At 44.1% G+C, this 15,484-nt stretch overlaps 2 protein-coding genes across 8 annotated transcripts in view; both read left to right on the top strand.

Annotated features, from left to right (window-relative positions):
• Window positions 1–2,652, top strand: part of nle1 (notchless homolog 1 (Drosophila)) — a 34,723-nt gene extending 32,071 nt beyond the window's left edge. Inside the window, exon 13 of the mRNA XM_055657644.1 lies at window positions 679–2,652. Within this exon, the coding sequence (XP_055513619.1) occupies window positions 679–691 (13 nt within the window). The 3' untranslated portion in view covers window positions 692–2,652. The remainder of the gene's footprint in view (window positions 1–678) is intronic.
• Window positions 2,653–12,185: 9,533 nt separating this feature from the next.
• Window positions 12,186–15,484, top strand: part of ulk2 (unc-51 like autophagy activating kinase 2) — a 92,916-nt gene continuing 89,617 nt past the window's right edge. For 2 of the 7 annotated variants that reach the window (XM_055657641.1, XM_055657640.1), the window contains exon 1: window positions 12,754–13,342. In XM_055657641.1, the coding sequence (XP_055513616.1) occupies window positions 13,253–13,342 (90 nt within the window). In that variant the 5' untranslated portion in view covers window positions 12,754–13,252. Of the gene's footprint in view, window positions 12,492–12,753; window positions 13,384–15,484 lie in introns of those variants that run through there. The other 5 variants (XM_055657639.1, XM_055657636.1, XM_055657637.1 and 2 more) reach the window with 5 other exon arrangements.

Here is a 15,484-nt window from a genome sequence, read left to right as displayed (position 1 = left end):
AGAGCAGGGGTCGGCAACCTACGGCCCCCGGGCCGAATGCGGCCCCTAACCTGAAATCATCAGGCCCGCAGGCGGATTTTTTTCCCTGTAATCATCCGGCCCGCCAAGTGCGGCCGAGTGCCGAGCTCTGGCTGTAACACATCCTGCGCAATGCCGCAGGCACGGCCGCGCACCTTCACGTTTAAGAAAGAACGGCAGAGGCTGGAAAAATCGAAGGTAGACAAAAATGCTGGAGAAATTCAGCAGGTGAGACATGAGGCTGCCTCACCCTCTGAGTTTCTCCAGCATTTTTGTCCGCCTTCTGTGAACACATGATTTGATGCCTGCCATCCAGGGCGGGATCCACGTGATAGATGTGGCCCCTATGCAGATCAAGGTTGCCAACCCCTGCTCTGGAGGAAACAATCAAAATTTGTCCTGCGCTTCTTAAACTGCAGCACAGAATAGTTTAACATTCTCTACTACTGATTGCCAATATGTTGGATTATTTCTTCAGTAGTTGAAAGAAAAGATACGTTGCAATGGATAGGTTTGAGACATTGTAGTTCAATTGTCTGTATTTTGGATAGACAGGCAAGAGGCACCCAGGTTTTGGATCATTTTAAGTTTGTCAATCCATAATGTAATCATGAAAAGAAAGTCGAGACTGAATTTGACTGTGCGTCTTGTGTTTTACAGCTGGCGGTGGTGATGGTGTTTCACAGGTCCACCATTTTGACTTTTGCCTGTATTTCTACTCGGGCAGACCGTGACTTGTGGCATTCTTCAATGAAGGATTTGGGTAACGGAATGCGCAGTGACTGAATAAACCAAAGTCCATTCTTAATCACGTGAGACTGCAGGTGTTTTGCTAACATCTTTGTGGAGACAGGGAGGAGGAGACCTGTCATTGCACAATTTCATCCACGCACTGTCGGCACTGTGGCACAACTGGTAGAACTGCTCCCTCACAGCTCTAGTAACTCTCTGTGACTGCGTGGGTTTCCTTCGGGTGCCCCGGTTTCCTCCCACGTCCTTTGTGGAATGGTAGTTAATTGGCCTCTGTAAGTTGCCCCTAGTGTGTAGGGAGTGAAAGAGAAGTGGGATAACAGAACTTGTGTGATCGATGGTTGGGATGGATTCGGCGGGCTGAATGGCCTGTCTCCATGCTGTATCTTTCAATTCAAATTCAATTCACTGCTTTATCCCCGGCATCAGGTCAGTGTCCATACACTTGAAGTGAGAACTTCTCTACAATGTAACTCCATGGAAATTTCATTACAGATAGAAATGTAAGAAGTGGGCAATTAGATACATACTCAGCAAATCAATAAATGACGATATTTCAAAACAGTGTCCATGCCATTGTAGGCCTGAGGCCCAAGGCAAGCTGAAGCTGCACGGATTTAACTGCGGTGACTCACGACAAATTTCTCTGTTGCATCTCACCAACCTCTCTGCCCGCCCTACATAATATCATCTAACCACAAATGCGTTTCAACAGAACAGTCATGAGAAGATCGCCTGTGCATGTCCTGGTGTAAGTTCAGGCTGAATTCAAATTCAAAGGGTGGCACAGTGGTAGAGTTGCTGCCTTACAGTGCCAGAGACCCGGGTTCGATCCGGAATTCGGTTGCTGTCTGTACTGAGTATATATGTTCTCCCTGTGACCTACATAGGTTTTTTCCGGGATCTCACATTTCCCCCTACACTCCAGAGACGTACAGGTTTGTAGACTAATTGTAAATTGTCCCTAGTGTCTATAGGGTAGTGTCAGTGTGCGGGGAGCACTGGTCAGCACAGACTTGGTAGACCGTAGGCCCTATTTCCTCGCTGTATCTCTAAAACTAAAAACTAACACTAAATGACAGAAGGACAACACTTGAATGTGTCTGTTGTGTTAAGTTATGGATATCATGCTGGAGTTGTTTCTACCTCACTGCTGCCAATGTTCACCTAGTTATGTCCAGGCAATGAGGAGGTGTTGTTTTGACTGGTCACAATGGGCTGGCGCAGTTGAAGAAGCCTCGGCTCAGATGATCCGATTTGGATCCTGACCTTGAGTGCTCTCAGTATGGAGACGGTATGGAATTCCTCCCACAGCTCAAAGATGTTTTGGGTGGTATGTTTATTGGTTACTGTGAATTATCCTGAGTGTAAATGGGAAGCAAGAGGATGGCTGGTGGTGAGGGTTAGATGTTAAGAAAATTGGCAGATCGTAGATCGATGCTTGACGGTTGACTTGGGCTAAAAGGCATGTTAGCATGCAGTATGATTCATTGTTTCTGAGACATACACATTTGATGTGGTGCCAACGATAAAGTTAAAAGAGACTGATCACGAGACGTTCTAAGCTTGGGTTGAACCAATTCCACAGGAAGGATACGCTCCAAACGAAGAAAGAAGAGCAAGAAATGAAAATAAGGAAATGATTTCTTATGTTTGGGGATCCCAGTATTATACAGGCTGCACAAGGAATGACAAGAGTTTCATTTGTCTTTTCCTGCTTTAAACTAGCTCTGAATTTCACATTTTTCATTTTAAAGTGCTGTCTGTAAAGTATTTTGGAGGATAACTGTAGATCATGGAGTGAAAAGAGATAAAGGCAGAAGTTTGCGAGGTCATATCTTGATGATGTATCTTAGTGTTTACTTTGATTAAATGGTACAATGGCACTCACCTTTGCCTTCATTTTTATGTCACTAACAAGAACAACTGCTTCTGCATATCTTCTCGGTTAATGGATCTATGTCCCAAGTTGTTTTACAGGAGAGATATTAAACAACATTTAACTAAGGCACGAAAGGAGCTTTTAGTTCAGGTGACCAAAAGATTAATTCAGTTTAGTTTTGTTGTCATGTGGACAGTAAAAAGCTTTTGATGCGTGCTAACCAGTCAGCGGAAAGACAATACATAATTACTATCCTTCTCCCCTTCTCAGCTCTCCCTCAGCCCTCTGGCTCCTCCTCTTTCTTTCTTCTTCCCGCCCCCCGCCCCCCACCCTGCATCAGTCTGAAGAAGGGTTTTGGCCCAAAACGTTGCCTATTTCCTTTGCTCCATAGATGCTGCTGCACCCGCTGAGTTTCTCCAGAAATGTTGTCTATCTTCGATTTTCCAGCATCTGCAGTTCCTTCTTGAACATAATTACTATCAAGCCATTCACAGTGTAGATACATGATAAAGGGAATAACGTTTAGTGCAAGATAAAGCCAGTAAAATACGATCAAAGATCGTCCGAGGGTCACCAATGAGGTAAATGAGGACTGCTCTCTAGTTGCAGTAAGATGGTTCAGTTGCCTGATAACAGCTGGGAAGAAACTCCCTGAATCTGGAGGTTTGCGTTTTCACACTTCAAATCAAGGAGGGAGGATTTAAGGAACATCTTGAAGACGAAAGGTAGAGAGATTTGTGAGGGAATTCTAGACTTTACTGGAAAATATTAATAATGTAGATGTAGATACTAGTGTAGATGGGACATGTTGGTCGGTGTGGGCAAGTTGGGACAAAGAGCCTGTTTCCACACTATGACTCCCATCAATTAATTTTGTTATCTTTCGTTCTTTCTCACAGTGGGGAAAGTTTGAACGTTCATTCCCAGTTGAATGGAAATGCTTAATTGTAGATAATGTTTCTAAATTGAAAGGATGGTCCTGGGGTTTGGATGAATCAACAAGGACAGGAATGTGATTAATTCCTTGACCAGTTAGATTAACCCACATTGTGAAAACCACAAAGACTGTTGGAACCCTGCACACATCCTATCAATATCACAGTGAAAAAACACTTCCACGGTAGTCCTGCTATGAATTCATTATTCATGATCATGGCATTGAAATGTAGTTACTGCATGTATAAATTTAGAACCTTGGTCTATATTGGGCTGTGTGTAAGAAACTGGCACCCATGATGATCCTTGTCATTCTGCCTTATTTCCTCCTTACAGTCTGAAGAAGGGCCCCAGCCTGAAATATCGCCTATCCATGACCTGCAGAAAAGCTACTTGTTGTTTTTTTAAACCAACATCTGCATCTCCATTTGATTTACCACCACTTCATTCTTTCACTGGCCACACAAGGCTGTGACCACTATCAATGGTTGTTAAATCAGTAGTAATGATAAAATACACTGGGATCCTTATATTTTGGACATATGATTTACTTTGTAAGACATTGCATTCTTACAGCATGTTTCATCCTTTGTGGAATTTCCAAAAGTGTTTTATACCTGTTGACATACTTTATGATGTATAGTCATTCCATATAGTTCTTCAATCAGCTAGGGTACCTTCTGATTTACCTCAACACCCTTTTGGATATTGGACTTTGACTATGGAACTGATGCATTGCAATACTGAGAACTATATTCTCCGCTCTGTATCTTCCCCTTTGCTCTTATCTATTGTACATGAGCTTGAACTGATCGTATCTATGTTTGGTATATCTGAAGAAATAAAGAACTGCAGATACTGGTTTACAATGAAAGTGCCAGAGTAACTCGGCGGATCAGCTAACGTCCATGGAGAACATGGATAGGTGATGTTTTGGGTCGGGACAGTACCATTCTTCAGACTGATTATAGGGAGGGCGGGAGGAGGAATCTGAAGTTAGAAGAACAGTCCCAAAACGTCACCTATCTGTCCCAAAACTGTTCTCCAGAGATGGCCCATTCTTAGTCACATGTGTGACCAAAAAATATAAAAAATTGTGGAATACATCTCTTCTAATTTTGAAAGCATTACAGGTATATTGTTTTGTACTGTATATATGATTCATGTTTTTTTTTTTAAGCTTATCAAGTGAAATTTTTATGTTATGCTGACAATGTTTGTTTCGGGTCAGTGGTCAAATTTGACTGGTCACATGTGTGACTTCACATGGAAGCATTTTTTTTCACAACTCAGTTTTATCTTAAAAACTGAATTTAAAAAAAAAAGCTAGAATCATACATTTAGCATTATAGTTCTGTAGGTACGAAAATTGCAATGAATAAGATTAATCTCTTACAAGAATGTTTTAATGTCTTACTTTATGTGATGCCATCTAGTCACGTGTGTGACATTTGGGTTCACTTTCCAAAGAATGGCCCAGATGCTGCCTGACACGATTCAAGAGAGTTTATTGTCATGTGTCCCAGATAGGACAATGAAATTCTTGCTTTGCTTCAGCACAACAGAATATAGAAGGCATGAATACAGATGCTGAGTTACTCCAGCACTTTGTGTCTTTTTTTAAAATCTGATTGGTTTGGGATAGCTCGGCATGTACCTCGGCACATGTGACAATAATAAACCTAAACCTATTGTGCTGCAGCAGAGCAGTCAACATACAGGAGTGAATGGAAAATTGGCTGGCACACTGGAAACAGTAAATAGGCAAGATGAATGAGTGGTGTAGCACGGGGATATAAATGACTTGGGTGAAAGTACCGAAGGCGTTAGTGCTAAATTTGATGATGACAAAGAAAATAGGTTATGAACAGCACATCAGGGTATGGGTAGGTTAAGTGAGTGAGAAAAGGTCTGGCGAGTGGAGCATAATGTGAGAAAATGTGAACTTGTCCATTTTTGGCAGAAAGCAGCATGATCTCTAAAAGGTGAGATAAGATTGCAGAGTTCTGAGGTGCAGAGCAATCTGTGGGTCCCAGCACAGGACTGTAGATTCAGCATGTAATTAGGAAAGCTAACAAAATGTTACCGTTTATTGTGAAGGGAATTGAATATAAAAACAGGGAGGTTATGCTTCAGTTATTTGGGACTTTGGTGAAGCATGTCGGGTGTGTTATGTACAGTGCTGTTCTCATTTAAGGAAGTATGTAAATACATTGAAAGCAATTGAGAGAAAGTTCACTGGACTGATGCTGGAATAGGTATAGTGAGGTCTGAGGAAAGGTTAAATTGGCAGGAGACTAAGAGGCGCTTGCCCTGCCTGAGGCAGGAGTCATCTTTTCAGAATAAGAAGTGGATTATTTCAGGTAAAACACAAAAGTGCAGGAGGAACTAAGTGGGACAGGCAGCATCTATGGAGGGAAAGGACAGGCAACGTTTCAGGACCGCCCCATCTTCAAAACTATTTCGGACTGGGATGAGGAGAGATTTCTTTACTTAATAGTGGTGAATTTTTGGATTTCTACAGAGCAGAGACTTGTGGAAGCTCAGTTGTGTTTATTTACATTGGAGACAGATAGACTTCTGGATAGGAAGCAAATCAAGGTTTATGGGATAGCACAGCAATGCAGCAGGTGGAGCTGCTGCCTCACAACTTCCCCAATCCAGGTTCAATTCTGCCTTCCTGTGTGTATATATGTATTTAGTTTAGTTTAGAGGTACAGGATTGAAACAGGCCCTTCGGCCCACCAAGTCCATATCAACCATTGATCACCTATTCACCTAGTTCTATGTTATCTCACTTTCTCATCTACTCCCTGCACACTAAGGGCAATTTACAGAGGCCAATTAACCTACAAATTCACACGTCTTTGGGATGTTGGAAGAATCCCATAAGGAAAACCTGTAAATTCCACACAGACAGCATCTGAGTCTCTCTGGCACGATGAGGCAGCGGCACTACCAGCTGCATCACTGTGCCACATATTTACACATTCTCCCAGTTTCCCAAAGACGCATGTGTTGATAAGTTAATTGACCACTACAAATTGCCCCAGGCATATTAGTGAGTGATATAATCTGGTGGGCCAGAGGAAGGATTGATGAGAATGTCGGGAGAATAAGTTGTTTGAAAATCAATGGGGAAATTGGATTGCATTGTGAGCCAACATACACTAGGTTAGAAACAGTGCCCTGTGTTGAAAGGAATATGTACTCGGTCTGATGAATGGCAGAGCAGATTTGAAGGAGCAGGTGCCCATTTTTGCTCTTAATACTCTTAATGAAAAATATTTTCTTTGAAGGATCTGAGTCTTAGGGAACATCTTGCTGCAATGGTGGTAGAAGCAGAGTGTAAGTATTTTTAAGGTAGGGGTTGAGAGATTTCTGAAAAGAAGGGGTGAAAGGTTCCCAGTGCATGGCAAGAATACAAAGTTGCAATCATGATTGCACTGAATGGCAAAGCATGCTTGATGGGCTGAGTGGCCTACTCCTGCTCCTAATTCATATGTTCATTACTCCGGAGGCATTGCAGGCAACGTGCGTACACCAGAATTCCACAAACAGTTTTGTGATCAAGCTCAAATAGTCTATTTTACTTACATTGATTGCGGGAGTCATATCAGCACCAGAATGTGGTCTTTGAAAATAATGCTTGGAATCTTTTGCCACCACCTATGAGAGCATCCCTTCTGAAAGAAGGCACTTCTGACAGTGCAGTGGCACCTCGGCACAGTTAGTACAACCGTGGCCTCACAACGCCAGAGCCCTGTGCTCAATCCTGATCTCAGGCCCTGTCTATATGGAGTTTGCACGTTCTTCCCATGATTGCGTGGGTTTCCTCCTGGTGCTCCATTTTCCTCCCACATCCAAAAGATGTGCAGATTTATTGATTCATGTGCCTCTGTAAATTACCCCTGATGTGTAGAGAGTGGATGCGAAAGTGGGATAACACAGAACTAGTGTGGATGGGTCGGCATGTACCCGGCGGGCCGAATGGCCTGTTTCCATGCTGTCAATTGATGAATGGACGCTCTGACAATTCAATCTGGTGCTTCTCTGATCGGAAACCTTTGGGTGGAAACACCTTCTGACTCACAGGCGAGTGAGCTACATCTGACGTGGAGTTAGGGAATATTTGGCACAGGTCAGCAGACTAAAGCTCGTCTAAAATAGTTTACAACCAGTGGAATAATTTGATGTGGCCGATGGTCTCATGGTGGAATATATCAGCTGTCTCACACTTTCTAACTGCTCCATTGGTGCTTCTTTAAATACAGATTAGTAATGGTACAGATGTAGAATGGAATTCTTCAAAGCTGCCACAGACTAAAAAGATTTCCACCCATCTTGTCTTTTGATTTTAAAAGCTGCTGTTGACTTAATAAAATTGTTATGTCAACCGGGTGTGAACAGTACAAAGCATCAACAGTTTATATTTACAGAAAATACGCCACTATTTTTTTTATGTAGCTTGAATTAAATTGAGACACATTGCTGGAGTAACTCAGCACGTCAGGCAACACCCATCTCTGGAGAACATGGATAGGCGCTGTTTTATGTCAGGACCCTCGCTCAGACTTCTCCCCACCTATTCACGTTCTGCAGAGATACCTGACCCGCTGAGTTACTCCAAAAGTTAGTGCTTTTTTTTTTGTTACCCAACATCTGCAGTTCCTTGTTTCTCCTTGAGGTAAATTGAGTTCTGATCTGTAATGTTATGTTAGGATTCACTGCTGTTAACACAACACAAGCCCTGTGTGCCATCTCCAAGCATTCTTATATTCCTACAAATGAACTTAATTACTCCGTATCACTTGAGAAGCTTGTTGAAAGGGTAAGGGTGAACTCAAGATATCCTCTAGGTTCATTGTGAAAGACTGGATAAATGAAGACATGGGGTTGCCCTTCTTTAAAAAATATGCTGGTTTGAGCAAGTATCATGACGTGTTTATTCGGATGAGGGATGCACTGCCTGAGAGGATAGTGGAGAAAATTCATTTGTAACTTTCAAAAGGGACTTGCATAAGTGCTCATAATTCTCATAATTTATTTCAAGCTTAAACAATAAATTGTGTTTATATGCAGCTTTTATCATAGATCACTAAAGTGCAGGAACAGGCCGTTCGGCCCACAAGGTCTGTGCCAAACCTGATACTAAGATAAACTAATCTCTTCCTCCACATGTTCCATATCCCTCTGTTCCCTGCATATCCATGTGCTGATCTAAAAGACTCTTAAATATCATTATCGTATCCGCCTCCACTACCACCCTTGGCAACGTGTTCCAGGCACCCAGCTCTATGTTAAAAAAACCTGCTCTGAACATCTTTTAAAAACATTGCCCCTCTCAATTTAAACCTTTGCCCTTTATTCTTTGACATTTCCACTTTGGGGGGGTAAAGGTTCTAACTGTCTACTGTATCTATGCCTCTGGTAATGTTATATTCTTCTACCAGGTCTTACCTCAACCTTTGACGTTCCAGAGATGCAATCAAGTTTGTTTCAACCTAGTACATGGATAGGACAGGTTTGGAGGGATATGGACTAAACGTGGGCAGGTGAGACTAGTGTAGCTGGGACATGTTGACCGGGGTGGGCATGTTGGGCCCAAGGGCCTATGGAAACTTGTAGCTAATACCTCCTAATCCAGGCACAATTGTGTTAAACCTCTTCGGCACCTTTTGCAAAGCCTCCACAATTTGTTATAATTGCAACACATGCCAATTTTACATAAGGCACACAGGGAGATAGTAAAAATGTTAAACCACTTGACCTCTCCTATATGGATATTCATCAAAGGAAATGTCCCTACCTCTCACTGCCTCCAGCTCTGCAACTCTTTGAGATCCATCAGTTCTGGCCTGCAGCCAGAAATATTTTAGGAGTAAAAGACAAATTAAAGGAAATTGGTGTTAGTGCTGGCGAGCTTATGCTCGGGGCTTGATGATCTGCACCTCACAGCACCAAAAGAGGTAGCCATGAAACTGGATAAATGTAAAAACATTAAAAGACAATGTTATTTAAATTGTGATGGATTGAGAAATAGGATTGCAAAGGAATCTCGATAACCTGCATCATCCAAGCAAATTTGCAGGAGAAACAAGCATTCAAGAAGGTAAGAGTTTTGTGTACACGAGAAAACAAAATTTTCGTGGCCAAATATGGATGTGTGGCTTTGGTCTCTACCCTAAAAATTATATACTTGCTGTGGTTCACCAGACTGATTCTTAGATTGTGCAAAACACAAAATGCTGGAGTAATTTAGCAGGTCAGGCAGCATCCGTGGAGGTAATAGGTTTGAAGATAGGGTCCGACCCGAATCGTCACACATCCATTCTATCTACGGATGCTGCCTCGCCAACTGAGTTACTCCAACACTGTGTTTTGCTCAAGATTCCAGCTTCTGCAGTTCCTTGCGTTTCTCTTGGATTAGGCAGACTGAATGCAGGGAGAATGGCTTTCCTGGGTCTAGAACCAAATGTGGTTAACATTTAGTACTGTGTTGTGTAGACATTACCTCACTCAGGATGGTAAAGATCGAGTTCTATTGTGCAGGAAGCTGTGGATGCAAAGTTGCTTAACATAGCTAGGTTTCAAGGCTTATAAGCCATGAAGGAGTATGATGGGAATATAGAAATAATAGGATACTAAATCAGTCATTATATTAAACAATAGGTCAAAGAGACGAATATCCGCCACCTGTTTAGTTTAGTTTAGAGATACAGTGCGGAAACAGGCCCTTTCTGCCCACCAGATCCAGGCCGACCAGCGATCCCCGCACATTAACACTATCCTATACCCACTAGACACAATTTTCCTTTTTACATTTACCAAGCCAGTACATTTTTGGAGTGTGGGAGGAAACCGAAGATCTCGGAGTAAACCCACGCAGGTCACGGGGAGAACGTACAAACTCCGTACAGACAGCACCCGTAGTCAGGATCGAACCCGGTTCTCCGGCGCTGCATTCACTGTAAGGCAGCAACTCTACTGCTGCGCCACCTGTCGCTATTTCATTTTTCATATCCCTGTTATTGCTTCACGATGAACAATTCTCTTCTGAAGGCCTCGAGCTTGGCAATGTTTTGCAAAATTTCTCTCCCTTGGCTGCCTGTGTCTCCTTAAAATTTACCTCTTTGATCCTGGTTTAGAGGGATATGGGTCAAATACAGGCAAGTGGGACAAGTGTAGATGGGACATGTTGGTCGGTGTGGTAAGTTGGGCCGAAGGACCTGTTTCCACAATGTATGACTGATCAAACTTTCGGTCATCTATCCTATTATTGTGATGTGCTCAGAGGTACAGTGAAAAAGCTTTATTTTGCATACAGTTCCAATCAATTGGACAATACTATACATAAATACAATCATGTCAAGCTCAAGTACAATAGATAGAATAAAGGGGAAGATGCAGAATATAGTTCTAAGCATTGTCATTTTGATGCCTGGTATTGCATTTGTTGTGAATGTAAGTTGCTGATGATGGCAAATAAACGGCTATAATGAATCACAAACAATGGCAGTTTGGGCTGTGATTTGTACATTTCATTTTGTGCATTAAGAATATTGCAAGCTTTCAATCTGGAAAGTATAGCAAAAGAATTGGAGGCCTATATGATCTTCCGGTTGCTAAACACTTTAACTCCCCCTCCCAATTCCATGCTGAACTTTCTGTCCTGGGCCTTCTCCATTGTCAGAGTGAGGCCAAATGCAAATTGGAGGAACAGCATCTCATATTTCGCTTGGGAAGCTGACAACCCAACAGTATGAACATTGATCAGTATGAATATTGATTTCTCTAACCTCAAGTAACCTTTGCTTTCCCTCTCTCTCCAACCCTACCCACCCTAGTTCTTTCACTGTCCTAATTATTTTTACTGATTGTATGCCGCCTTGTCACCTTCCCCTCAACCAACAAAGAACCATTCTACATTTCCTTGATCATCGTCTAATTTAATCTGTCCTTTTCACACCTTGCCCTTCCGTATCTCTAGTCTCCCTCTCCCCTGACTCTGACTGAAGAAGGGTCTTGACATGAAACGTCACCCATATCTTCTCTCCAGAGATGCTGCCTGTCCTGCTGCGTCACTCCAGTATTTTGGGTCTATCTTCGATATAAACCAGCATCTGCCGTACCTTCCTTCACTCAAGAGTTGGATTCGGTTGTTGTTGTGGTATCAAGTTAAATGACATGTGTTTGGGCACAAGAAATTGTGCAATAGAAATTATTACTTTGTAAGCTCCACCCCTGGAATAACGGCCTTGAGTGGTTCACACTGGTTGCTGTGCCCTTGCTCTGCAGGGGAGGGGGGCTAGTATCTAGTATCCCAGTGGGGGGGCTGAGCGGTTCACATTGGTTGCTTTGCCTTTGCTCTGCGGGAGGGGTAGTATCCCAGTGGAGGGGCTGAATGGTTCACATTGGTTGCTGTGCCCTTGTTCTGCCCGGGGGGGGGGGGGGGGGGGGGTAATATCCCGGTGGGGCTGAGTGGTTCACACTGGTTTCTGTGACCGAGCTCTGCACAAGACGGGGCTAGTATCCCAGTGGTGCGGGCTGAGTGGCCTCTGGCGACTGCCAATCAAACCTCTCGCGCTTGCATAAGCACCGGAGATGACGCACGGAGCCTGCGAACGTAACACACAGGCCACCTCTTTTTAAACAAAACAAAATGATACTCGGCTTAAGTCACACCGGGACCTGTGTTTCTCCACAACTGCAGAATGCAGCGACGCGCTGAAGCTGGCGTGTGAACTGATCGGCCAGAGTCAAAGGACTTAGTAGGTTTTCCATCTGAAGGAGAATCAGGAGCGGACTACATCGCGGGCGGCGGGTGAGCACGGGACGGAGCGCGCCGCGTGCACCATGTAAACAAACCCGCGCAGCGATACGGTTTTGAACGGATGGTGTGAAGGTAGCGTTAGAGGGGGGGGGGGGGGGGGGGGGGGGGGGGGCGGCGGAGGAGAAAACAAACCGTTACCTCGCCCGCTCTCCCAACCTCGGCGCCCTGACCGCCGCCGGCCAACTGCGTCCGGGGACACTTCACTCAAACCATGACCGGCAGCAAGAGGCAGAAACCGCCCTCTAAGTGCTTTAGAAGGGGGGTAGAAAGGGCGCACTCTTTGGCGGTGGGAGCAAGGAGACAGTGACGCGGGGCGGGGGTGCTGCGGCGCTATATAAGGCGCTGTGGCCGGCGGCGCACAGTCGGTTGGTCGGCGGCCGGGGCAGCGAGGGGAGGCGCTGGCGGGCGGACAGACAGCGGGGGCCGGCGGCAGATCGAGCAAGCAAGCGATCGGAGGAAACCTCCCGCTTGCCGAACAAAAGAAACCATTAAAACAAACAAAAATGCTGCCAGATCTCCAAAGCGAGAAAAGAGATTGCTCTACGTCGGTCTGATTTCCTGCCACAGGCACATCCCCACATACACAGCACACGCATATATATATATTTATATATATATATTAACGCTAAGTATGCGCAGCAGTCGAGCGCCAGTGGAATGGGATTATGGTGGCAGGGCCGCCGCTGCTCCTCCTTCACAGCTGCTGCCGCTCGGGCTTTGCCGTGCCGCTTGTTACATGAGGGAGCACCAAACACTGCCACCAGCAGCAGCGTCAGTCACCACTTCTCTCTCCTCCTCCTTCTTTTCCTCTTAGCCCTTCGGCAGTGCCGGCTATGGAGGTAGTGGGGGATTTCGAGTACAACAGGAAAGATCTCATAGGACACGGAGCCTTCGCTGTGGTCTTTAAAGGCCGCCACAGGAAGGTAATGCATCCGGGGAGAGGGGCACTTGGCTTTTCTGGCTTGTGAGTTAATGTGCTTTTGCAAACTTCAGTCATGCTATTCAAAGTTTTTGCGCTCTTTGCAAACGTTTTGCAGGCTTCTTGCAACCTAGTCTTCAGTACAAATTAACTAAATTAATTTAAACCAGACTATAATGCATGCATAAAGTACTTGATTGAAATGTTGCATGTCGGCAAATATATGCACAGGTTATTTTGTGCAGTATGTGTGTACGGTACATGGATGTGGTACATGGTTGCTGCAGGAGTTGTGACAGGTGTCTGCGTTTTCACTGCTATTTCACCCCTGTGGTCTTGTCATCTGTAGCTGCCTCTCCAGTGGTGTAATATGGCTAGTGAATAATAGATAACAATGACTAAAATGTGCTTTGACTTCCATTTCCTTACCCTTTTCAATCAAAATATTTGCACAATGCATTCATTTTCTTCTTGGCTATCTCGTGTTATTGTTTTTAAACCGTAGTGTTCAAACAGTTGCCTCTCAAATGGCAAGATGAGGGATCCCTTCACATCTGTTTGATTTGCAGGTTTTTGGTATGGTTACATTACTTGACAGGGTTGATCGTTTTTTTTTTAAAGATATGAACATCAAGGGTTATGGGATTAGTGCACAAAGTTGCACTGGGATATTAGATAAGGTATGATCTCATTGACTGTAGAACAGACGCAAGGGGCTGAATGTCCTTCTGTTTCTTATCTTCGTGTGACATTGGTAATTATTGATCATCTTTTAAAAACGATAATTGGATGTGGTAAACATTTCAGAAATGTGCGATCATTTCTTTGTTCACCTGGCAGCTGACTTCAGTGTTCTGACAGTGAGGCTTGCTCATTACTTTCTGGCAGACTTTGTGCAGTGCTAAATACAGGAGCCAGAGTTTGCATTTTGTCTTGTTTTTGGGCAGGTGACAGGAATTCTAAATGTCCCATCCGGCTGTGGTCTTAGCACACACTGATCCTTAAACAGTCAACAGGAAGTTCTCTCATGGCTTTGAGTTATTATTGCACTGAATGACAGAGTTAAAGATTGTATTGATTGGCTGCAAGTAGCCTCTGGATCGAGAGCAGCACATAATCTTGAGCCTTTGCTCTAGTGGACTGATCAGTGATTGTTGCTGAGGCAGGATTGTTACTGAGTTCCAATGACCCCACTGGCACTCATTGTTAGGGCTCACACACGGGCACAAGTGACCTGCCAACGGATGACTGGCAACTGTGGAGAAACCTGCTCAAAAACCAGGCTGACAAACAAAGCTTTTATACGAAGTGGAGGGAAATGTACTGATAGTCGGTAGCAACCATAGCTTCCTGTTGTCATTTCTACCAGGCGTAGTTGCAGGCATGCAAAACACTATATTAAGAATTTACAATATTCTATGATCTTTTTAAACAAAAATAAATCAAGTTATAGTCTTTGGAGTTTATTCCTGAAAATAGCAATTTACGTTGGGATGTGGTTGCAGTGGGTGTTTGAGGAGCTCTGCCACATGACTTTCTGCAAAGGTGACCCTGGGTGAGGTACAATGACAGGATGTTAGGTTATGAAGAAAGCAGTCACGGTCAAGCACAGTTTTTTTTCTGTACATGATTTCCACTGCTGGCACAGGGCAATATCTATTTATTCCTCTCCCTGCGTCATTCCCTTAGTCAGGTATGTACTTACTTACTTAATGCCTATTATGCCTCCTGGCATGTAGGGCAGCAACGAAGGTCCTCCACTCGTGCCTGCCATCACGCCCAGTAGTGTTGATTCCTTCAGTTGCTGTTTCCATAACATATTTGTTTTACGAGACAGGGTTGTTAGCCCTGTGCTCAAACTCCAACCTGGAGGTCCAGTGGATCACTCTTCGTCTCACCTCTACCCTTCGACCTGTCCAGCATGGGAGACCCCAAAAGGAGACAAATCTCCTGCTGGCATCACTCTAGGGGGTCACTGAGACAGATAAGCTCCCCGACCACGACAAGGTTGCAATCCAACGGGGAGGGCCAGGTATGTAGAGAACATACCATGACCCCAGGGCTGCCCTAAGATACAGGTATGTTGAACCATTCCAGGGGGCCTTTGTGGTTCAGATTGCTTTGCCAAATTGGCATATGAAGGTAT

The sequence above is a fragment of the Leucoraja erinacea genome, chromosome 28 (genome assembly GCF_028641065.1).
Source record: "Leucoraja erinacea ecotype New England chromosome 28, Leri_hhj_1, whole genome shotgun sequence".
NCBI classification, from domain to species: Eukaryota; Metazoa; Chordata; class Chondrichthyes; order Rajiformes; family Rajidae; genus Leucoraja; species Leucoraja erinaceus.
This window is presented reverse-complemented; position numbering and strand designations above follow the sequence as displayed.